The sequence below is a fragment of the Danio aesculapii genome, chromosome 7 (genome assembly GCF_903798145.1).
Source record: "Danio aesculapii chromosome 7, fDanAes4.1, whole genome shotgun sequence".
Lineage (NCBI taxonomy): Eukaryota > Metazoa > Chordata > Actinopteri > Cypriniformes > Danionidae > Danio > Danio aesculapii.
The window spans coordinates 69,531,270-69,555,836 of record NC_079441.1 but is presented as its reverse complement, the minus strand read 5'-3'; the positions used below and the strand labels follow the sequence as shown (position 1 = coordinate 69,555,836).

General features: G+C 40.6%; 1 protein-coding gene across 3 annotated transcripts in view; it reads left to right on the top strand.

The window, feature by feature from the left end:
• LOC130232485 (peroxisome proliferator-activated receptor gamma coactivator 1-alpha-like) overlaps nt 1-24,567 on the top strand; it is an 89,965-nt gene that overhangs the window by 39,012 nt on the left and 26,386 nt on the right. The window contains exons 3-8 of one of the 3 annotated variants that reach the window (XM_056462425.1): nt 13,927-14,118; nt 14,868-14,990; nt 15,678-16,011; nt 17,673-17,718; nt 17,897-17,970; nt 21,264-22,305. In XM_056462425.1, the coding sequence (XP_056318400.1) occupies nt 13,927-14,118; nt 14,868-14,990; nt 15,678-16,011; nt 17,673-17,718; nt 17,897-17,970; nt 21,264-22,305 (1,811 nt within the window). Of the gene's footprint in view, nt 1-13,923; nt 14,119-14,867; nt 14,991-15,677; nt 16,849-17,672; nt 17,719-17,896; nt 17,971-21,263; nt 22,306-24,567 lie in introns of all 3 variants that reach the window. The other 2 variants (XM_056462424.1, XM_056462423.1) reach the window with 2 other exon arrangements.

The window sequence follows — 24,567 nt, the reverse complement described above, 5'->3', positions numbered from 1 at the left end:
AAAACATACAGCCTAAAAGCATTACTCAGCTGCTATCAACGTGTGTCCACATGTTATATATCACAAGAATATATGAATAAATTGCAAAAACTTCAGATGAATAGAAACACTGCTTTTCTTACTTTGATTTTTTTTGTCCATATATCTAAAAATGCCTAAATCAAGAAGGCTTTTTAGACAAGGAAAAAATATTGTCTTATTTTAGAAATATGTGCAAGTTTTTTCCTTAAAAACACTCAAACTAATCTGCCAATAGTGTATGGAAAAAAATCTCATGTCGAAAGGAAAAACAATATTAATTTGCTTACCCTATTGGCAGATTGTTTAGCTTGTTTTAAGAAAACAAACACTTAACTGTGGCATGTTATTTTGTAAATCAAGACAAAATGTTTAGCTTGTCTAGAACAGTGGTGGTCAGGTGTGGGGGTTGGGACCCTCTGGGGGGTCACGGGACAATGACAGGGGGTCGCTTGGTGTTTTCCAAAAGTCAAATAAATATTATCAAACTATTGAATTACCATATTTTAGCCCATCATAACCTAAGAGAAGATAAAAATAGTAGTTTTAGTAGTAAACAACAACATGCAATGAAAAGACACCAGCCTTGAAATGCACAGCACAATAGCGTCCGCTGGAGTGGATTGCTTTTTATAGCACCAGGTTAAACTTTCTGACACCTTTATGGCAATTAAATACATTAAAAATGAATACAGGCCACAACTGAACATTGAGGATGATCTCTGAGTAGCGGACTCCAAAATTTAACTTTGTGCCCCCACCAGTCTCTTTAGTTGAGGTTAATATTATATTAAACAAATTAACAAATGATTATAAAAATGATATGGTTGTTAGACTGTTGCACTTTTTTGTGTTGTCAATATGCTCTTGTTTATATTGGCCTATTGTTGAAGAATAACAATGTTTGTATATTATAACCACCCTCCGAGAAATTTGGAGGCCACAAGTCACTGGTTATTTTAGGGGTTGCGGGCTGTGAAAAGTTTGGAACCCCTGGTCTAGAAAATGCTTGTTGACTTCATCTCTTTTAGATATTTGGACTAGAAAAATGTCAAAAAATTCAAGTAAGAAAATATTTTTTTGCAGTGCAGTTCATTCATCTGTAGTTAATACAATATATACAATATATTATTGGGATTATAGAATGTGGGCATATGTTTAAGGCCTTGTAAAATTTATATATTGTAAAAAAAATGCTAGTTTTTAGCCTTTTGTTTAATTCTATATGCAGATGTGCCTCATAAATGTTTGTAATGTGTGGCCCAGATCAAGACAAAGCTTTTTAAAGGTTTAAATGTATGCATGGATTCATTATTGTGGCATCTTTATTTTAAAAATGTTGTAGGCACTACAGATCTTGCCATATATGCCGTAGTTGCAATTATCCTGGGTTATTGCATAATAATAATAGCAAAATATATACACATCACAGTCAGACTTGTCCATTTGGCAGATGTGATGTCTGGTACTGGATTACATTTAGCACTTAGGATTCTTTTTTGAAAGATTACTGGGGTCAGCACACCCTTTATTTGATTAACTGGTTGTTTATAAAGTGGGGCGGCACGGTGGCTCAGTTGGTTAGCGCTGAAACAGAAAGGAAGTGCTGGTTCAAGCCCCAGCTGAGGTCAGTTGGCATTTCTGTGTAGAGTTTGCATGTTCTCCTCATGGTGGCGTGGGCCTCTGGGTGCTCCAGCTCCAGTCCGACATACGCTATAGGTGAATTGAATAAACTAATTGGGCTGTAGTGTATGAGTGTGAATGGATGTGTATAGGTGTTTCCTAGTACTGGGTTGCAGCTGGAAGGGCATCTGCTGTGTCAAACATATGCTGGATAGTGGTTTATTCCGCTGTGCAACCCCTGATAAATAAGGGACTAAGCCAAAGGAAATAAATGAATGAATGTTTATAAAGTGTACTTTTTATAATACATTCATTCAACTGCTAAAACTGATGGCGTGTTATGCATTTGATCGTTCATTTGCATAGCATCTGTGTTTTGGGCATCTGAAATGCAAGACCAAAGCGAACCAAAACACCAATAGTGGAAAGAAAAAAAAAAAACGGGTCTGTTTCTTGTTGCCATGTAAACATTCATAGTCATTCACAGAGTCCTGAAAGTGATAAGGATCTGTGCTGACAATGTCTACAACCACACACCTACACTCTAAAAAATGCTGGGTTGTCATAAGCCCTTTTCACACATACAGACCATTCTGGAAATTACCGTCAATTTCCAGAAAGTTCTGTATGTGTGAACAGGCCCTTTTTGAAAATACCGGAATATTCATTCTGGCTATTTTCCAGAAAGAGAAGTTAGCTAGTAACATTACGGTAATTTGCCGGAATGCTGCGCTGTGTGAACGCAGAAGGAAGATTGTCTGGAAAGAGCGCGTTCACGATTAGAACGCGCTGACGTGAGACGTCTACTTTAGCCAATCAGAACACTCAGAAGCATTCACATCCGCACTGTTTATGAAAATAAAAGCCTTTGAAATTTTTTCAGACACATTTAGCTGCTAGATGTTAGTCAGATTACGTTTCTATCTTCCTACTTAATGCCAGCTGTGTAAATAATTATCGATAAGATGCTTATGATAAGCCGTTTTTTGTTTACCTTCAAGGATCTGACGCGTGTACGTGAAAGCAGCCGGTGAGCCGCCAGCACACACACATATTATGTAAGTCTCGACATGCCAAGTGTTCCTCCATATGTTTTCATCAAAGTTGTTCACTAATACTTATCCATCCACAGAATTTGTAATGTAGTCAAATATTACAAATACAAGGTATTTAGAGGTCATTTTTGGTTGATGATGTCAGAATTGACCAGTATTTTGAAATTAATATGTGAATGGTCTTTTCCGACAAAAATCTGTAACGTCTGTGCCTGTGTTAACAGCACTTTATTGAACTTATATGTAAAGTGGTTCTGAAAATTTTCTGCATATTTACTGGTATCACTGTGTGAAAGGGGCTATAGTCCAATGTTGGCTCAAATATTGACAAACTCAATACTGAAAATTCACTCAGACTGAAAATTCAGTCATCATTTACTCACCTTCACTTTTCTAAACCTGCTTGACTTCTTTTTGAAAATAAATAAATATTATATCAAGAGTTCACGCTTAGCTGATGATTGATTATAAAGCGTATTTGCATGATGTCCCCGTGAGAGAGCCCTGAGCTCATAAGAATCCTCGAGCCAGGGGCTCCCTCCCTTTTGCAGAGCGCGAGCGGGAGTTTGAGCTCAGGTAGATCTCGAGAACTTATTAGGAGCATGTCTATGGTGCTGATTTTGAGTTCAATTTGATTTTGAACTCTGCACAGAAACGTCAACTAGTTTGGTAAGGACTAGAACCAGTGATGTTCTTGCTGTGAGGCAACAGTACTAACCACTGGACCACAATGCCACCCATCTAGGAAAAGGGGGAGGAGTAGGGGGGATTCTTCAAAACAAGATGGCCTGTGGTATGGAACTTTATTTTAGTTTGTCTATATTTGATTCAACATTGGGTTTACTATAACAACCCAGCATCTTTTTAAACGGTGTTGGTTGTTTTAATACTTTTGGAAATAGAAAAAAAAGCTGATTTGAAACATAATGGGAATAATCGTCTCGCAAAGTCAAGGTACGGCTGCTCTTCCCTCACCTACAGGAGATGGAAGTCAAGGTAAAAGATAATGCATTTATTTAGTAATCAGCAAATAGCTTTTACCCAGTGGGATGAGAGCGTTGCAGTGGGTTCTGATAAGATCATTTGCTTTCAGGTGTTTTTGCTGGCTACTGTACTCAGCATTGAGTGTAAATTGAAAAGCGTGACCTTTTGCAGCCAAATCAAATTGACTGCATTTCCACACGCGTTTGGTGGTTTCAATTACCATACATTTTTATTTATAGATAAATATATATATATAGGAGTCTGTATATCCACACGGATACTCATATATGAGCAAAACACGCATACATGCAGTCATCCAATCTGTAAGTGCTTTTTTGCTATGTGGTTTCACACAGGCAGTTGACCCCAGGGCAGTTAACACTTATGCTTTATTAAAGAAAGACTGCTGTAGATTCTGTGTTTCTGCTTTGTTGTTGCTCCTCTGTGTGCTTGGTGCAGTGCGGTGATGATGTGCCCTGCTGCTGATATCATGGGTGACAATGACGGGCCGCCCCTGCCGGTTGTGCTGCCTCATAAGCCTGCCAACAGCCCAAAGGTCATAAGGGGATCTGCAGGAAAACAAGCTTAAAGGAATAGTTCTCCCAAAAATGAAAATTACTCATAATTTACTCACTTTTTACTCACAGTTGGAGTAAAATGATATTTTATCCTGCTCTTCCATGCTGTATAATGGTGTTGGAGAGTGACTTTTATTTTGACAGCTTGGTAAAACTAGCCAATATGCTACCCGGGGGTTAACATGATCTTTACAAAGCAGATCGATGGGTTTTTGTAATAGAAATATTTGCAACTTTTAAATTAGAAACTCAAATTACTATGACTTCTAGCAATGACTTTACGTGCGTTATTACGACTGGCGTATACGACAAAGTACGTTGTATATAGTATGAATATGAGTAGTATGAATAGAATTCGGACATACTACATCCGCCATATGTCATTATCATGTGACCCTACCCATGTCAGTTTCGTCACTTCACTCCCATTCATGAATTCTCTTGCGTTGCATTATGGGATAGCATCCATCGAATGCGCACTTCAGAATCTCGCCGGAAGTAGTAGGTCATCCAGGTAATTCTCAGATAATGTTTTTCGAAACTTTTATTCAGATGTACTAATCGGCTCGCATACTGTTTTTAGCGTACTATATAGCAGTGTTTCTCAACCACGTTCCTGGAGGACCACCAGCTTTGCACATTTCCCTGTCTCCTTAACCAAAACACCTGATTGAGATCATCAGCTCATTAGCAGAGACCCTGAAAGACCTGTAATGGGTGAAACAATCAAAGGAGACATCCAAAACATGCAGTGCTGGTGGTCCTCCAGGAACGTGGTTGAGAAACACTGCTATATAGGATGTAACTATGGATTTTGGACGCAGCCATATACTGTAAATTTTTATAGAGTAATGGCGAATGACCTGGTTTTCTGTTCATCGTTATCTTCTGCAGTGAACAAATTTTTGTAGTAACTGTTCCTGTTGATTTCCCAGTGCTGGGTTGCAGCTGGAAGGGAATCCGTTGTGTAAAACATATGCTGGATAAGTTGGTGGTTCATCCCGCTGATGAATAAAGGCACTAAGCTGAAGGAAAATGAACGAATGTTTACTCTGCATCTACTTAATGACTTCTAGTGTACGAGATACGAATGTGTCACGTCATCTCATATGTTATATACCTCAGTCACACATAACATACATTAAGACACCACCGGAAGTCAGTGATTGGAGTTTTGAATTTGAGTGAAGTTTCATAAACTAATTTCGAGAGGAGCGCGTGATATGATTGAGCACGTCTGGCCACTCATCTGTAATCAGTAATAATCCAATCAGAGTGATTCTAGTTTACTATAAATGGATCATTTTCTCCCTACTGTTCTATCTTCGTTTGGAAGAATCCCCCCTTCCACCCCATCTCCTCCTTTTCCTCCCTTTTCTAAAGGGGGAGCTCTCGAGACCTACCTGATCTCAGATCTCCTGATATGCTTATCAACCGGGCGGGAGCCCTGGGCTCAAATATCTCCGAGCTCAGGGTTCTCTCCCGGGACAGCATGCCAAACCTGCTTTATACGCCAAGCATATCTAAGTGGGAACTCTTGAAATTACTTGTAGGTGCATTACCCACTGGTTGCATATGAGTATGCACTATCCAACACTTTATACAGCATGAAAGATAGCATTATGAAACTACTCAGACTACATTTTTCTGACAGAAAAAAAATCATATACACCAAAGATGGCTTGAAAGTGAGTAAATTATGGATTCATTTTCATTTTTGGGTGAACTATTCCTATAAATATCTACCTTACATGTCAACATGTTTCTCCATTTCCACCTGATTTCACCAAGTAGGACATATATTAGCATCTATGTTGATCCTGGAACAACATTCCAATGTACGGAGGCCAGCTAGTAAGTGCTGTGCAGGTAAACCTCACGCCATGGTCTCTTAGCCTCCTTGGTAGAGCACCCGACTCCCATGCGGAAGGTCGCTGGTTTGATACCATCTCGGAGCGAGTTGGGTGTTGTAGGGCTGGCGGAGCTACACAATCAGCCAATCAGAATTAAGGAATATGTTTACCTTTTATGCTAAGTTTAGGCTTACGGTTGGGTTTATGTACTTCTACATGAGTGTTATACAACTATTATTCTCCTCTGATTTTGGGAGTGATTTACTCTTACGGTTGGGTTTCGGGGTAGGGAACAGGTATGGATTACATTTCCCAGCAAAAATGATGTTGCAGGATCAACATAGATGTTAATCCAGGATCACATCGTACTTGGTAAGATCATGACGTGCTTCCACATACACTGTAAAAAATAAAAAGTTGAGTTAACTTAAAATTTTAAAGCTATCAGCTGTAAAGATTATGATTTTATTAAGCTTCAGTTGTGCCACATTTTTTTTTTGAGTTGACTGAAAAGGCTGGTTTAAGTCAAGTAGACTTTATGAAATAGTTTGGCACAACTTCACCCACTGAAGCTTAATAAACTTATCATTAGCCGCATTTCCACTATCGGGCCAGTGCGAGCCAGGGCTTTAATCGGGCCAGGCCGGGCCAATAGCCCGGGAGGTTGAGAAATGAGGCCGAAATCATGTCGTGTTTCCACTGTCGGGCTAGTTGCTCGCAGCGCGTCACGCAAACACCGTCCCCAGAACATCCCCCGAATCAAACGTCACACAACCCGTCACACAACTCGCCCACTTCAGCGGGAACAAAAAACTCAAATTATAACCACAAACACAACCTGGCATCACTACGAGAGCTGGAAGATGGAGAACACCGAAGCGATTGCTTTTTTACTGTTTGTGGTCTGTTGGTGTAAGGCCAGACAGCGATCCTTGGATAAGGACATTCGAGTTCGGCGGCATTTACTTCGAACACAGATTTTGGCTGCAAGGCGAGTGAGTTGATCAAGCGCGATAGCAAAACAAATGTAAGGGAAGAAAGCATCTTGTCTCCTCTTTACCTGACAGGAAAACTCCGCCTTTGTACATAACCCCACCCCGAAGCCCCAGTTGGCCCTCCTTGGCCCAAGGTATTCAGTGGGCCGAAAAAGGCCGGACGCTGGCCCCAAAGGAAGCCCCGCTTTGGCCCGATTACGCCCCGGAAGTGATAGTGGAAACGCGACTGGCCTTGGCTCGCCCTGGCTCGCTCGCTTTAGGCGCAATAGTGGAAACGCGACTATTTATTTGCAGCTTTAAAATTTTAAGTTTACTCAACTTTTTATTTTTACAGTGGTAAATGCTTAAATGAAGAAATCAAAATTCTAAGTCTCCTCAACTGAATTTTTTCCTTTCATTGAACAAACAGTTCCAAACATGCAGATGAATCGTTTTTATGAGTAAATTCAACTCTGAGTTCAAAAATATGTCCACCTAACTTACAATTTTAAACTGAGTGAACAATTTGTGAGTTCTTTTGAGTGTCCATGGCTGACGGCCAAAGGAACTTTGCATTGCAACAAACGTCCTTCATCCTAACCTTCCTCACATATATTCTTCATCTCTCCCGCACATCAGTGCACGATCCCCCTCCTGTATATGTTTATTCGTACAAAAGATCGCCTGCCTCTGCTCAAGCTTGAGCTTAGTTCTGTTTGCATGCTCGATTCAAAAAGGAATAATGACGTGTGTGTTTCTTTTCTTTGCTGCATTAAAATATTTAGACTCCAGCTCTTTGGGAATCCGAGCCCCCTGGTGTCAGCACTATTGGGCGAGTTTCTAAAATAAGGAGTGCATCAGTATGTCTGAGCACCGAAAACAGAGTTTATTCTAATTGCGTTAGGAACAGAGCTGTGGACCATCTGTTGCACCACGGCATGCAAACTCCTCTTTCTAACATCATGTTCAGTGCATCCATGTCAGTTTGTTTCCAGCCTTCAACTCTTTCTTCGGGATTAGGGAATATGATTTGCTGGACGTTTGAAATCCTGCATAAATTAGCTATGTTCTATGTGAAATTTCACTATGCATTATTATGATTGCCGAAATAAGCAGTCAAATTTGATTGGTACCTTCAAGCTGCCGGTTGTGGTGTCCAGACAGAGTCAGGGGGGTGGTGATGTTGGTGAGGGTTGTGAAAAGTTAATCTTTGCCATACTCCGTCTCTCTGTGATCATTGCCTCTGGAGCAGGCATGCCTCGGCGCCCAGCTTGCAGGATCATTTGCGGGGGAAATGAGGTTTGAAATAGTGCTGGTGATTCCACTGGCAGAATCCTATTTTTGAGTATGACATATGACTGCTGTACCATTTACGTATACTGTGACACAATCTGGTTAGGCTTATGTTGGAATGTTATCTGACTTATAATGGTAATTAGAAAATACATATCTGGATGAGGCGCAGCTCACATGATGCAGCATGGTGCTTGGATTTATTAGCAGGGAAATTAGAGGTGAACTGATTACTCATTTCAATTCAATTCATGTTTGTTCCATAGCGCTTTTACAATGTAGATTGTGTCAAAGCAGCTTAACATAGAAGTTCTAGTTAATTGAAACTGTGTCAGTCCAGTTTTCAGAGTTAAGGTTCAGTTTAGTTCAGTTCAGTTCAGTGTGGTTTAAATTTCACTGAAGAGCAAATCCATTGTTGTGCAGCTCCACAAGTCCCAAACCAAGCAAGCCAGCGGTGACAGTGGCGAGGCGCAAAACTTTACCAATTGACCAAAGTGAAGGGAAAAACCTTGAAAGTTGGGCACAAGTATTTCTCCTCTGGCTAAACTTCTTGTGCAGAGCTGCAGTCAAGGTGCCGGATAATGCTAGATCCAATATACTCTAGACCAGTGTTTCCCAACCCTGTTCCTGAAGGCACACCAACAGTACACATTTTCAATCTCTCCCTAATCAAACACACCTGAATCAACTTATCATAACATCAGAAGAGACTCCGACACCTGAAGTTAATGGGTCAGAAAAGGGAGACATCCAAAATATGTACTGTTGGTGTGCCTCCAGGAACAGGGTTGGGAAACACTGCTCTAGACAATGAGAAGCCCTATTGTTCTCTCTTTACAATTTTTACTTTAAAATGGGGATTTGTCAAGCCAGTATTTTTGAAACACTTTGCCGTTCAAGATGAATCTCTTAATTCTAAAACTATAGTTCACCTAAAAACAAGCATTCTGTCATAATTTAGTCACCACTACCACTTATTCCAAATCGATCTGGGTTTATTTCTTGTGTTGAGCACAAAATAAGATATATTTTGATACTAGTAACTAGTTGCAAGTTACTTCATTCAATAAGTAACGCAATTACTTTATCGATTACTTATACCAAAAAGTAATGCGCTACTGTTAAATGTAATTTTGGAGTTACTTTTTAAAAGAAAATGTTTAATGCTCCTATTAATGCCCTTATAGCGTCACTTCAGTGCTGCATGGAGAATACACTGCTGATCAACTTCTCCGTTTTAATTCATTTGCATTCTCACAACTAAAACACAAGACAGACTTAAACAAAAAGTCATTTTTAAATGCTAATTCATTTATTTAAGTCACACCAGAAGCACAAAAATAAAAATAAAAAATCTCAAGGTGATAAACCGGCTGAATATATTCAGAAACAAAAAAGCAAAAACCAAAGTTACTTCAGCGTCATAAAGTTTGTATTTAACTCTTAAACATGTTCCTTCAGAACTTGAGTATGAAAATAGCGACAATATCCAACAAACACAAAACCTTCATGAAATAAATTAATGAAAGTAATCTGAATAATCATTCAGGATAAATTTGGTGGAACTCAGCACCAATAAAACTGCTATAATAAACAACCATACTTTTGATGTATTTTAAACAAAAATGAAATCTGTGAGCGATTTTTAAACTAACCACAAATTAAACATGGTATGTCAACAACCAAAGGAAAGTAAGTTGTGTATGTTCAAAGTGCAAAATCTGCTGTTGTATAACATCTATAAAAATATATAAAACAATAAAAACATAAATCACAGCATTTTTCTGAGCAATACAACACTATACTATGAATATCGTGTTCTGAAATATAACAGAAATGCGTCATTGTGTCTACTAAACGAATCCATTTTGTTATACAGATAATAAATGTGGGCTTATTTATTTGAAAACAACAAACAGTAGTATTATTAATAGTGATTAACAATAGTAACGGAAATAGTCTCTCTGTCTCTCATGCGCACACACTTGGCCTACCTCGTATGCATTCGGTCTCTCTCGCGAGCACACTCGGCCTACCTCGCGAGCACACTCGTCCTACTTCGTGCGCATTCGGTCTCTCTCATGCGCACCTGGCTTCCTCTTTACTTTTGTCCAGTCTGGCGCCTCGTACACGACACATCTTCTTTACGGTGGTCAGTTGGCATCCACCAATCCCACAATGTGTCACCGCTGTAAACAGGAAGATGTAGGTTAGACTGCAGCCAAAATTAATTAATTTACCAAGCAATGGACAAACGCATCATATTGTAATGATAACAGAGTTAATATATTTTAAAAGTAATGCGTTACAGTATTAGTTACTGTCAAAAGTAATGACATTACAGTAACGTATTACTAGTTATGCGTTATTGCCCAACACTTGCTAGTAACCAATGGCTTTCTTTGAATTGATGTTTTTCTACTATGGGTACGATTTTCCAACATTCATCCAGATATCTTCTTTTGTTTTGAACAGAAAAGGGACACTCTTAAGGGTTTGGAACCACTTTAGGATGTGTAGTAAACTCGGAAAGAGTTTCAGAGAGAATAATAAAAGGAAAATACATCAGTCTTAATATTTTTCCCCACCCATTCTAGGTCATTGAATGCAATCCTTGTGATGGTGTAAGTCCTTCAGTTGTAAAACCCACTCCGAGTAATTGACTTTCTAGGTTTATGACCTGCAGAGTTTTCCTTCTCCATCACAGTGGAGATGCAAGGCCGCAGACGCACTCAAAATCACATTTTACTATCTTTTTTTATTCTTTCGTTAACCGGTAGATCTCCAAATGATATCATACATATTTTTCGAACAAAGTTGAAATTAGGGCGTAAAAGAAAAGGACCATGCTACTTGTTATCAGCAGCGGTGGCAAGTTATATCTCAGGAACAAAATGGCTTAGGTGGAACTCAATAAAAGAGTTAAAGCAAGGACAATTTCAAAGACAGCCTGTCTGATAACAAAAGAGCGTATCTGGTAATGAATGACTGGTGAACGCTGGCTTGCCTGTGAAGTACTGGGGAAGGGAGGGGAGCTAGATGGAGTGTGACTGCCGAGCGCTTGCCAGTGTGTTTTATGGCTAATTGAAGCATTTGTGGTAAAACAGCCATGAATGGCACCCTTTAGAATTAGAGCAGGTTAATATATTGTGATCCCACAATTAGCCCAGGATTGTTAAGATCTGTTTAATTCGGTGAGGTCCATTAAGCGGAATGGGAAAGGTCCTATCTATTTTTCTTCCCTTCTTACTGAGGCTGTTTCTCTTTGGAGCTTGTCAGAGGCAATCGATGGCTGCGAACAAGGCTCCGGGGGTTGCCAGGCAAATCTGACCATTCTGGCACAGAGTTGGATGTACTTTGCAAGTCTTGGTTGCTCTTTGAATTATGGGACTGAATGGAAGACAAAGGTTATAGAGCCTGCTTCATAGAATACTGAGAGATAACCGATGTTGTAAGAGGAGAACGGTTTTTGGCAGAACTTTTGATTGCCGTATAAACCCTGGAGAACCCTCTGTCATGCTAGATAAAGTCTGACTGAGAGTTCACACTTATAATGAGAAGTTTTACCCTGCACTGGTTTTTATTTACATGCACATCATGTGAAAACCCTCAAATGAATAATAGGTTTTCTCAAACAATAATGTCGATCTGTTATGACCGTGTAAACATGAAAAAACGCATACATTTGGATATTCAGAGATCGATTTCAGGCCGATCATATTATTATAAATTACAAATTGGATATGTGACAATGGGACTATCATGTAAACAGGCAGATAGGATTTATTGAGGCATTTGTACGTCATCAAACTTGCAACAATGTGGGACATCTCCGCGGTTTAATGACGTAGAAGGAAGTGCATGTGTGGAGACGCCGACGCGGTAAACAACAACAATAGAGGTAACATGGAGGAGGAAAGTGGTCAGGGGTTGACGGCAGAAGTTACCTGCCTTCTTACCCTGTGGGGAGATGAGTCAGTTCAAGATAAGATTAAAGGGTCCTACAGAAACAAATCTGTTTTTAAAGCAGGGCACACACGTTTCTGGCTGCAGTGTCAGCGAAAAATAAAATCACTGAAATCGAAGTACAAGGAAACACAACAATAAAAGTGGTCACGAGCGAGCTACATTCCAGTTTTACAACCAAATTGATAACAAGATGCTAGAACCCGCCTTTACGCATGCGCGACTTCGTAAATTGTATGGCAAGTGTAAACACACGAATCGGATATGGGGTTCAATTTAAATAACGTGTAAACGGACAGGCAAAAAAATCTAATATAGGCAACAAATTGGAATTGGTCATCAGGACCTGACAGCGTAAACGTGAGCTTAGGTATTATTAGCCAACCATTAAACAGCAGGCTAAGTTATAGGGTATGATTTCTCTCTGGTCGTTTTACGTCAGAGATCAGGTGTCCTGCGAATGTTTTGTTATCTCTTGGAAATGTGTGCTGTTATCAATTCCAATACAGAATTAGAAAACATGTCCCAAGGAGGGCATTATGAACTCAGTGGAACCAGGCTTAGCATTTTCCTCCATGTCAGTGTCTAATCAAACGCTAGCTTTATCAGTAGTAAAATCTCTTAAATAGAGTAAGATAAGTAAAATGGCCCTGTTTTGATGTCTCAAAAGCAGCTCCCGTGAGCATAGGGACACATGCTGGTGTGTAATCGTGGGAAACTATTAATAGAAAAGGGATCAAATGGGGTGATCGTTGCACATGGGACTGGAGGCTAAGCAATGCAACACTTCTATCTAAAGAGGACAGTCCCCCTGCAGCCACCTCGATCATGCCCGAACGCTATCAGCAAGCGATACTAATCCTGTGGTGTGCATAAAAGGATTTGTTCTTGTTGGCCTGCATGCGCCACGTCCCCCAGCAATTTTTTGGTGTTTATCTTCTGCAATTGCTAAGTCCCGTGGGTTTTGGTGCTGGAACTTCCAGTGCCTGCGACTTTTCCATTGCCACCACGCCAGAGATACTGCCCCTCCTGCGCTACCATCTGCAGAAGAGACAGAGATGGCAACATCAAAGACTGGAAGAAGTGTTTAGCGTTCAGCATTTGATTCTGTAATCACACTTCATATGCTCAAAAAATATTGCATCTATTTCAGTTCACAATAAGCCGCCTTATCTGTGAATTGCCAGCTTGAATTTTGTTGATGAGCCATTGGAGACCTCTGAGTTAAGGATTAGAAGAACTGAACTTCCCTTTTATTGTTTCTTACCTCTTTGCGGCTACTTCTCTGGGTAGTTGCTGTTTGTCAGCTCGGTTAATGGGTTTCTTAGGGGAGATATTATTTTGGTCCAGTAAGCTGCATGTTTAATGTATGACTGACAGTGCTGACTCATGTGGCTTAAGCAATTTGTAGTTGAAAGAGATTTTGTAGTGGAACAAAATAAATAAATAAAGTATATGCAGCAAAAAACAGTGATTATGGAGCACTGCTCCACCCAGTGACAAAATCGACTCCAGAGTAAAATGTCCTATTTTCTCCCACTCTTCTTTCGTCCCCCCCCTTTTCTTTTCACCCCTTAAGAAGATAGATGAGGAAAATGAGGCCAACTTGCTGGCAGTGCTCACAGAAACCCTGGACAGTATCCCAGTGGATGAAGACGGGTTGCCTTCGTTCGAAGCCCTGGCAGATGGGGACGTGACCAATGCCAGTGATCAGAGCTGTCCTTCTACCCCTGACGGCTCGCCACGCACCCCAGAGCCAGAGGAGCCTTCCCTGGTAAGAGACCGTCCCTTAGTGTTTCCCATTCGCCCAATCCTATTTCGCCATGAAGCATGGCTCTCTCGTTTTGTTGTTATTTCCTTGCTCTTCCCCAATCCCACTGTGTTTCACTTTCCCAGACTGCCTCTGTCTGGTCTACACTAGCACCAGATAAGGAGAGGCTGCAGACCTGTCACCAAAAATGGGTACAGACTCGCCAGACGGTGGCTCTGGCAGCCTCCTATTGATGTCCGTGCAGAAAACATAGGCACAGCGCTGTTGAAACAGCAAATCAAAGTAGACCAGTGTTCCTGAGGTGTTAATTGCATTGTTCATTACTGCAAAATGGAACATGTGCAAGGCCGTCAAGATGAAGTAACAAAAGCTATGCAAAACGTAATTCATTTGCTCAAGAAGACTATGTTTATTTTCTCTAATAAAGCAGCAGCAAATGAAACATATGAATAGAAATTTACATTTTAAAATATGATCATTGGTTTATCAGCTTACAAACAGAATCCTTTGCATTTCAAGACACCATATTCACAAACATCAGCCTAATTCTAACAACAGCAAGGTCATGGGTTTGATTCCCAGGATATTCATGAACTGGAACAGTATATAATTTAGATGAAACGTAAGTCACTTTGGATACAAGCTTCTCCCGAGTGCATAAATGTAATGTAAATATTGTTTGGAATTCTTTGCATATTGTTTTAAATTCATGCCTGTAATCCCTATGATCTGTTTCTTCGCTCTGTTTGTAGCTGAAGAAGCTCCTCCTGGCCCCTGCTAACTCCCAGCTCAGCTATAATCAATACCCAGGTGGCAAGGCACAGAACCATGCAGCCAGCAACCAACGGATCAGACCAGCACCTGCTGTTGCCAAGGTAGCTGCTCACTGCACTTCTTGCATCAAAGGCCTGGTGTGTGAGCTCATCTGCTAGTTCCATTTCATTTTTCCTTTCTGATAAATTATACAAATAGTCTGCTCACTCTGGGGAACTAAAGCTTGATTAAGTTGTATCTGTTATGGGGGTGTTGTGGCTGTCTCATCTTACCCTTGACGACGTTCAGAACAGCTTCCATCTCATTTCCATGAAAAAAGAAAATGCTGAGATTTCTTAATAGAGATTGAAGCAGTGATTTGTTTCAATGATTTATCACAGCCCAGTCATGTTGTAAGCTAAATGAAAAATGAGTAGGTTTTTGAGGCAAACATCATGCGTGAGTCTCTTCCCTTCACACAAACACCCTCATGCACATGCGCAAATCTCTTTGAGGAGTTAATTTTCCATAATGACTTTGACTCCTCTGTTTCTGGAGCTCTGCACATGGCAGGGTCCCAGAGGACACCGCTGTCTCCTCCTGCTGCCTGCGTGCAGATCTTCCTGGAGCCGTCCCAAGACCTCGTAATTAAGATGATGGGCAAAGCACACTCACGTAGCCTTTTGGGAGACTAAACCACCTCTGCGCTAACCCCCTGTTCTAATCTTCCTATGTTACCGGTGTCTCCTGTTACATTCCTTGCTCATTCCTTACTGTCTCTGTATGTCTCTCTGATTCTTGTTTTTTAGACAGAAAACCCCTGGAACAGCAAACCACGAGGGGCCTGTCCCAACCGGTCCATGAGACGTCCTTGCACTGAGCTGCTCAAGTACCTCACCTCTAGCGACGAGGCCTTCCAGACCAAAGCCGGTGAAGCCAAGAGCACCTGGACAGGTTGCGGCAAGGACAGGGGAGGTGCTTGCATCTCCTCCTGCTCATCTTCTTCCTCTCCATCGTCCTCGTCCACCTCCTCTTTCTCCTCCCTGTCGTCCTGCTCGTCTTCCACCGCCTCCAAAAAGAAGACATCCTCTGCCTCCCCATCATCACAGCAACAGCAGCAGCTGGCAGTGCAGGCCCAGCGAGGTGAGAGCCAGGCAGCCAGCACGTGTAGTGTGGCTGGTGAGGGGGCGGGGAAGTGGCGGCGGTGTACACAAGGGGAGCAGTCCGCCCCCATTGCACTGTCCCACGGAGGCGGCTGTGGCCATGCTTGCTCCGGCGAAGAGAGGAGGCCACCAGGCCTTCACCCAGGTGCTGACCCAAGCAGCTTGGCCGCTGCCCGCTTTATTAGGTACATGCACTCTTACTCTCTCCCGCCTAGAGAGACGGGTCATGCAGGCAGCTGTGGTCATTGCCTTGAGGCGGGCGGCGTAGCTGAGGCTGGCCATGCTAATAGGCACATCACGGTGACCATTAGGAAAAGGAGGCAAGAGCTAGAGCACCCCATGCTCAGTCAGCTGCTCACCTCCAGGCCGAGGCCGGCCCGTTACCGGGCTCACCTGCACTTGCCCAGTGTCCCCCAGAATAAAAGGCGAGATCCTCTTGACATGGCTCCTAGAGTCCAAAAGAGTCATGGACACTTAAAGCAAACTAGTTTTGAGCAACCTAGAATAACACCAAGCTTAAATGAGCAAACATTTAGTATGGGCGACCATAGTAATCTTGAGTGTTCATCAGAGCTTAAATTAGATCTAGAGAGCTGGTTGAGCATGCCAGAACAGGTGTCAGAAAACAGCTTGCATTATCTGGTGAGCCAAGCTGGGGAGGATGTTTTTGATGATGTCATAGGCAGCCCCATGTCGTTCTCACAGGGCCTGCTAAGCCCATTGTTCCCAGACTCTTTAGTTCCAGAGCGCACGCCCTCCGACTCACAAAAACAGGCACTCTGCAAGCACCTTGATGACCAAGTCCCACCAATGTTAGGTAATCATTGCTGCATCCCTGCCCTCTCTCCTTTGCCTCTCCTCCTTTAACTGCTTCCCCGTTTGACCACACACTAACCCCAGCACTAACTCAAACATAACATTTACTTGAGAGCAAAAACAAAAGCGGCCAGCCGCATCATTCGCTCCAATCGGTAAACCCCTGAATTGGCACAAACCTTTATCTATAGATTAATTCTAAATGAAAGATGGAGAACGCCTGTGTAACACTTTGAACTATCACGTCGCCCAATTTCAAATTCAGATCTGTGCTGAAAAGCTTCTTTCTCGGGCTGCAATAATATAGCTGTCTAACAGAGAGATACTCCCTAGCTGCAGTTGGAGATGGTCACAGCCTCAGGCAACTGCACACGCTTCCTTGACTCTTCTTTCTTCCTCTGCTTTGGTTTCAATTGCATGCAAAATTTCTTCTTGTAAGAGTTAATTTTAGCTGTACGAAACATTTGTGCCATTCTTTTTCATGTCATAGTCTGTTTTACATTTTCTACTCATTTCGACTGTTGGAATGTGGTGGACCTTGTATGATGGGCTGGGAAACTGAACACATGCCATCAATTCATCCTGCCTCACTAAGTATGCAGTCAGATAAAGACAAAAACTATGGGGTCAAGTTAGTACAACTATTGGTTTTTCCCAAAATTTATGGCTGAGAGTCCTCTAGCCTTTCAGAGCAGGGTTGGATTTGCAACACCATTGCTGTCACTGATTGAGTCTTAGAGATTTAGTTGTAGATGTGGACCTGAAATATTTTGGGTACAGTGTGAACTAGTAAATTAATTACACATGCTCCTTTGTGTTCTGCAGCCAAACCAACCATCTTGCCACTTCCTTTGACCCCAGAGTCTCCAAAGTAAGTGAGAGAGTTTTTACACAACTTTTGTAGAGCAGACAAAATCTAAACTCAAAAAAAAAAAAGGAAAAATGATGAGGCATTTTGTTAATTTCATTTCCATTTGTAAGCTCACAACAAACACGTTCAGCGCTCCTTCCCTATTCTCATATCTATTTTCCCCTCCTCTGTGTTGCAGTGACCACAAGGGATCTCCGTTTGAGAACAAAACCATTGAACACACACTGAGTGTGGAGATCTGTGGAACCCCAGGTAAACAAACATGGGTTTTGCTCAAAAAGAATTCTACACAAGATGAAAATTCAATCTCTTCGAGAGTAACACAACATTCCGCTTGTTGTTTGATTGTTAGTCTAAATTATCTTGCGGTTGCTCTTCTTTTTTATCATTTACTAGTAAAGATAAGATTTCTTTAGCAAAGGGCAAGGTCTTTAACAAGACTACTTTGATAGTTTCATTAAAGCAAAAGGTTCAAGGTGAACTGATGAAGCATGGTCAGAATTTTACACAGACCTGCATTGATTACTTTTTCCATTCCTCGGGTGATTTATTGGAAAATTTCACTCATCCCCTTTGAAGAGTTAATATTCTCTCTTTCTCATTTAAAGTCTAATGCCTTTTGACTGGGCAGTTTGCTGCTTCAATACATCAGAGATAAATTGTTGTGGCATTATTATTGTTTTAATTGGTTCTGCCAAGCAATTTGGTTTTGCTGATATAATCTGCATCGTTTTTCAGGCAGTCTGGCAATTTGATTAAGGACATTAAGGTAATCTCCGATTTTTCTAGTTATGAGAAGGGCCACTTTGTGAAATTGAGCCTTCATTTTTATAAAAAAAATAAAATTATATATATATATATATATATATATATATATATATATATATATATATATATATATATATATATATATATATATATATATATATTTATATATATATATATATATTTATATATATATATATATATATATATATATATATATATATACATATACGCATACAGTTGAAGTCAGAATTATTAGCCCCCCTAAATTAATATTATTTTTTCCCCCAATTTCTGTTTAAGGGAGAGAAGATTTTTTTTTAGCACATTTCTAAACATAATAGTTTTACTAACTCATTTGCAGTATGAGTTTAATAACTCATAACTCATTAACTTACTTTTGCCATGATGACAGTTTACTAGATATTTTTCAAGACACTTCTACACAGCTTAAAGTGACATTTAAAGGTTAACAAGGTTAACTAGGCAGGTTAGGGTAATTAGGCAAGTTTTTGTATAACAATGTTTGTTCTGAAGATAGTCGGAAAAAAATTAGCTTAAAGAAGCTAATAACATTGACCTTAAAATGGTTCATAAAAAAATGTAAACTGCTTTTATTCTAGCCGAAATAAAACAAATAAGACTTTCTCCAGAAGAAAAAATATTATCAAACATACTGTTAAAATTTCCTTGCTCTGTTTGGAAAATTTTTAAAAAAGAGAAATAAATCAAAGGGGGATAATTATTCTGACTTCAACTGTATATAATATATATATATGTTGGTGAATGTAATTAAATGTGAATGTAATTAAACCCGTAAGAAGTGTATGTCAGCTGGGGCTAAAACACAACTCTTCAGCAGTTCTCTCCTTTTTCACTTTCTTTCTCTCAGCATAAATCATGCAGGTAATTATTTCTGTATCCCCCGTGCAGAGATTAATCATTTCAGGTCAATAAAAACAAAATGGCTGCCCTTTTCCTCTCACAATGTGTCATGGTGAATGGGCCATTTGGTATTCACTTACTGCAAGGTAATGGCCCTCATTGTACAGATTTGACCTAGCCTGAGGATACAATGCAACACTATGTAAGGTGTATTTGCTCAAACGTGGATTATCTTATAAATGTCAGAGAAGACTTTTTTTTTATTATTTAAAGATGTATTTTAACTTTAAGATTAAAGTCATTAAAGGTCATCTTTATGACCTATCCTATAGTCTGCTTTAAAGCAAGCGCCTTAAGTCTTTACTGATGATTAAATCAGATTAACTGCTTACAAGTCCATGTAAATACAGACAAAAGTCATACAATATATTTCTGTTGGTGCTTGTGTCATCATGGCAGCAGTGTTAGGAACCATTTTTGTGTAGCTGTTGCATTAGAAAAAGCCCAGGTGTTTCACTGCAGAGCAGAACACATTGACACCTGCAGAATAGCCAGTGCTATGAAAGTGCCAGATTTAATACTGTTCCCTAATCCCCATCCCTCTAATAGATTAACTTGAGCGGGGGTTCCTTTAATTATGGTATCATATGACACCCAGGTCAGTGTGTGTGTTACGTTCCTTGCATGGCATTTTAAGATTACCACAGGGATCAGTTCTGTAAGCTTTAAGCAATAATTCGTTCAGAGGTCCCCGCGTAATTCACACCCTGCCAGAAACAGACGAGAGAACCCACCGCTATATGATTAGTGTTTGTATCTGTGCACATTCATCATGGCTGCCTTTGACTGATATTTATGTAATGCTATGTAATGTAATTTATGTAATCTAATGTAAAGGCGATAATGGTCCTTGGTTTATGACCCTTCATGCATTGTTTTGCCCAGATGGTGTTTGATTGGTGCGGCAGAAGTTCTTTTGGCAGTGCATGCTTTCTTTTCATAGCTCATTGCATTGGCATGATGATAAATTTAGTCAAGGCCACTGTTGTTTTGTATGCCGAATCCGTCTTGTGCTGGCTGCAGTACTGTATCCATTTAATTTAGTGACTGACATAAATGAAGACAAAAAAAGATAGAGGAGGGGGATGTTCAAAATAATGGGCATTCTGTTTGAAAAATCAGCAGCAGGATAGGGTCGTAAAAGGATGTGATACTGAAAATATTCTGAAATGGCTGTAGCTTGATGCACTTGAAAAACACTTGGTTTTTAATCAAAAGGAGAAATCATTTACACAGAGCTTGTGATACGAGTTATGAATCAGGAAAGCAGGAATCAAAGACAGGATGATATAGAAAGAGAGAAGGAGAAGTGGAAGAATATAATGAGGAACTACCCCTGGTTGTTTGTGCAAGTGCATTAACCATGCCATAAAGCAGCACATCTCAAGACTTCCCATATAAGTGCCATCTGTTGGCACATAAATCTGTCAAGATGGTTGGGGTTCATGAGGAGAAAAGGTGGCAAAGATGAAGAGAATGATAACAGCTCCCGCATCACCGTGCTTTCATCAGAGTCCCAGGAGGATAGCATTCGCACATCTGTCGAAAGCACCAGTATTATCATTATAAGATCTGACTGTTTACTTTCTAATGAATTAGGATTGTTTACGGTCTGGAGGAAGTTTAATTGAGTAACTCTGTGTCTGTATCACAGTGCAATCTGAGGTCACATTAATCTGTCAGGGTTGCAATAAAATGCGGATAAGGATTAGCTCTAAATGAAAGGGAATATTTTAATCAGGCTCAAGTGTTCAATCACTTAGAGACAGACAGAGCACTGTTGAGGAATGAGAGTGATCCCGTTTGGTAAATCTTTTGTCTCGTCTTCCCTCCAGGTCTGACACCACCTACCACGCCTCCTCACAAAGCCAGTCAAGAGAACCCTTTCAAAGTATCACTCAAAAACAAGCTGTCTTCATGCTCTCCCTCGGCCCTGACAAGCAAAAGGCCCAGGCTGAGTAATGGGGGCTCTTGCCCTCAGCCAACCAGCGGCTCTATTCGGAAGGGCCCAGAGCAGACTGAGCTCTATGCCCAGCTGAGCAAGGCGTCCTCCACTATGCCCCAAGGGGGCCTGGAGGATCGTCGGGGCAAGCGGCCCATTCCCCGTGTCTTTGGTGATCACGACTATTGCCAGTCTACAAGCACAAAACGAGACAGCACCACCCCAGCTGCTGTGGTACCTGGGCCAACAGAGGGCGAGGGCCGGCATGTGGAATGTAAAGACTTGAACATGCCAACCTCCTCTACTACTACATCATCGTTGTCTTCCACCCCCCCTTTGTCTTCCTCACTGGCCAGGCAGCTTCAAGGCCTTTCCCCAACACCTCAGGAGGCTTGTCCGGACACATATGCTCATGGGCAGCAGCACCACGACTCAAGCTCTAAAATGACAATGGACTGCAGTTCTGGTGGCAGGAAACTTCTTAGGGACCAGGAGATCCGGGATGAGCTCAATAAGCACTTTGGAAAGCCTCAGCAAGCCTTCTTTAGCGGGGTAGTGGGAGAGCCGAGGGTCAAACAGCCAATTGAGGACAGTGACTCTGGGGATGAGTACCCGGGTCTACTCGGTGACTACATACACCCAGGTCTGCCTGATTTCGAGGACCTGGAGGTAGGCCGGGAGCGCCTGTTCTACTTGGGGGAAGGTTCTCCACTTGAGCTGCTCCTCGAAGGGTCACCCTCCAGCTCCCCTTCCAGCAGTTCATTTTCATGGTGCTCTGTCTCGCCTCCTTCCTCTCAGCTCTCCCCACAGCACCTCCGCTGGCCACGCTCCATCTCCCGCTCCCGTTCCCGTTCTTCATCTCACCACAGACGCAGATCCCTCTCCACGTCTCCGTACTCCCGCTCCGAGTCTCCCAGCAGCCGTTCTCCCTCTTGGTAAGTTCCACTGTGAGCTGACCATTGTTGGGTGTAATTAGTTAATGTAATTCTACTGTAAAAAGTAAAGTAAGGATTACTTAAGGGAATTATATTACAGTTACTTATAATAAACTTGCTCAAATACTGTATATAGAGTCAACACTTCTATATAAATCAATTCAGAGAAGTAGAGTAATTGTAGCTTTGGTTATACAAATACACTTGAAGTCAGAATTATTAACCCCCCTGACTTATTAGCTCCCCTGTATATTTTTTCCCTAATTTCTGTTTAACAGAGAGATTTTTTTCAACCCATTTCTAAACATAATAGTTTTAATAACTCATTTCAAATAACTGATTTATTTAATCTTTGCCATGAAGACAGTAAATACTATTCATTCATTCATTTTCTTGTCAGCTTAGTCCCTTTATTTATCAGGGTTCGCCACAGCGGAATTAACCGCCAAGTAAATAAGATTTGACTTGATATTTTTCAAGACACTTCTATACAGCCTTAAGTTACATTTAAAGGCTTAACTAGGTTAATTAGGTTAACTAGGCAGGTTAGGGTAATTAGGCACATTATTGTATAATGATGGTTTGTTCTGTAGACTATCGAAAAACAATCTAGCTTAAAGGGGCTAATAATATTGAACTTAAAATGGGGTTTAAAAAATAATCACTGTTTTTATTTTAGCCGAAATAAAACAAATAAAGACTTTCTCCAGAAGAAAAAATATTATCAGACATACTGTGAAAATTTCCTTGCTCTGTTAAACCTAATTTAGGAAATATTTAAAAAAAGAAACAAAAAAACTTCAAAGAGGGGCGAATAATTCTGAATTCAATTGTATATTTAACAAAATAATAATGTTTTTCAACTAAGTAAACTACATTTATTGAAAACTACATTTAATTGAACAGTTAGTTCATGACAATATAAGTCATTCATTCAGAGAACCACAATACAGTAGTCCCTCTCTATAACGTGGTTCACTTTTCGTGGCCTCGCAGTTTTGTGGATTTTTTTCGTGTTTTCTACATCGCATTGTGTTCTGCGTCCTGATTAGCACATTATGTTCTGCGTCCTGATTGGCTGTAAACCGTTGTCAATCAATCTCCTCCTCCGTGTCTCCTGTACAATACAGAATGCCTTCAGCTTATCAAATTGACATAAGTTTTCGATTACTAGCAGTGAGACTCTGAAGAGCTGTAGTGTATTTTTGCAAGGTTTTTCCCTATAATCTTGACCAAAATGCCAGAGGAAGTTGCTAACCATCGCACAAAAAGTTGAACTTCTGGACATGCTAAAGGAAGGTAGAAGTTACGCGGCTGTAGGGCGCCATTACAGAGTAAATAAATGAAGATCAAATGGTTTTGATCTTTGGTTTGATTCTATAATACTGACCTTTTTTCTACGAAGGTTTGAACTTCGAGAGATTCAAACATGAGAGAAAAGTGTGAAAATGTTTATGCATGTCTGAGAAAAGTGTATAAAGTGTGTAGTGAGGGGTTTTGTAGCTTTAAAACATCTATAATAATGTTTAAAAATAAAGCTGACGATTATACGGATTTCGTCTATTTTGGGTTATTTTTAGAACGAAACTCCCGCGAATAACGAGGGACCACTGTAATTGTATATGCTGATATTTTGCATACTAAATTAAGTTTTCAACTAAAGAGGGATAGATTATCTGACAATTGTTCATGCTTAAGAAAAGTAATGTCAATATATTTATGACCACCGAACTACATTAAAGAGAATCGCTTTACTTACAGTGAATAAAATACCCCTTGAGTTCGAGGTTAACTAGGCAGCCGCACACTTGACCCGTGTGAGATCAAATCAAAGTCCCTTTAAGATATTCTATAGTCTTTGGGTGAGATAAAGGGGAGACTTTTCACGTCTCCCTCACTTTTCAGTGCAAGGGGGACAGCGTTTTCAGTCGTTTCAGTGTGGATGGCAAGCTTTAGGAAAACTTTAGGAAAACGACTAAAACGATAGTGTGGACGCGGTGCGTTTTAAACCGAAAACTCCGTTTTCAAATTTATCCGGACCAGTGTAAACGTAGCCTCAGTGGTTTTTAACAACGGGGAGATCGGAGGGTGTGCGACTGTTGTTTTCAAGAGCCAAATGGCCAATAAAGATTCACAAACTATCAGTAATAATAAAACTAAACTTTGTTTGATGGTTGTATACCAAGCCAGTTTCGAACCGGTGACCTATTGGTTGAGAGGCAGATGCTCTACCAAGGACGCCATTGAGCTGCGCTAATCACC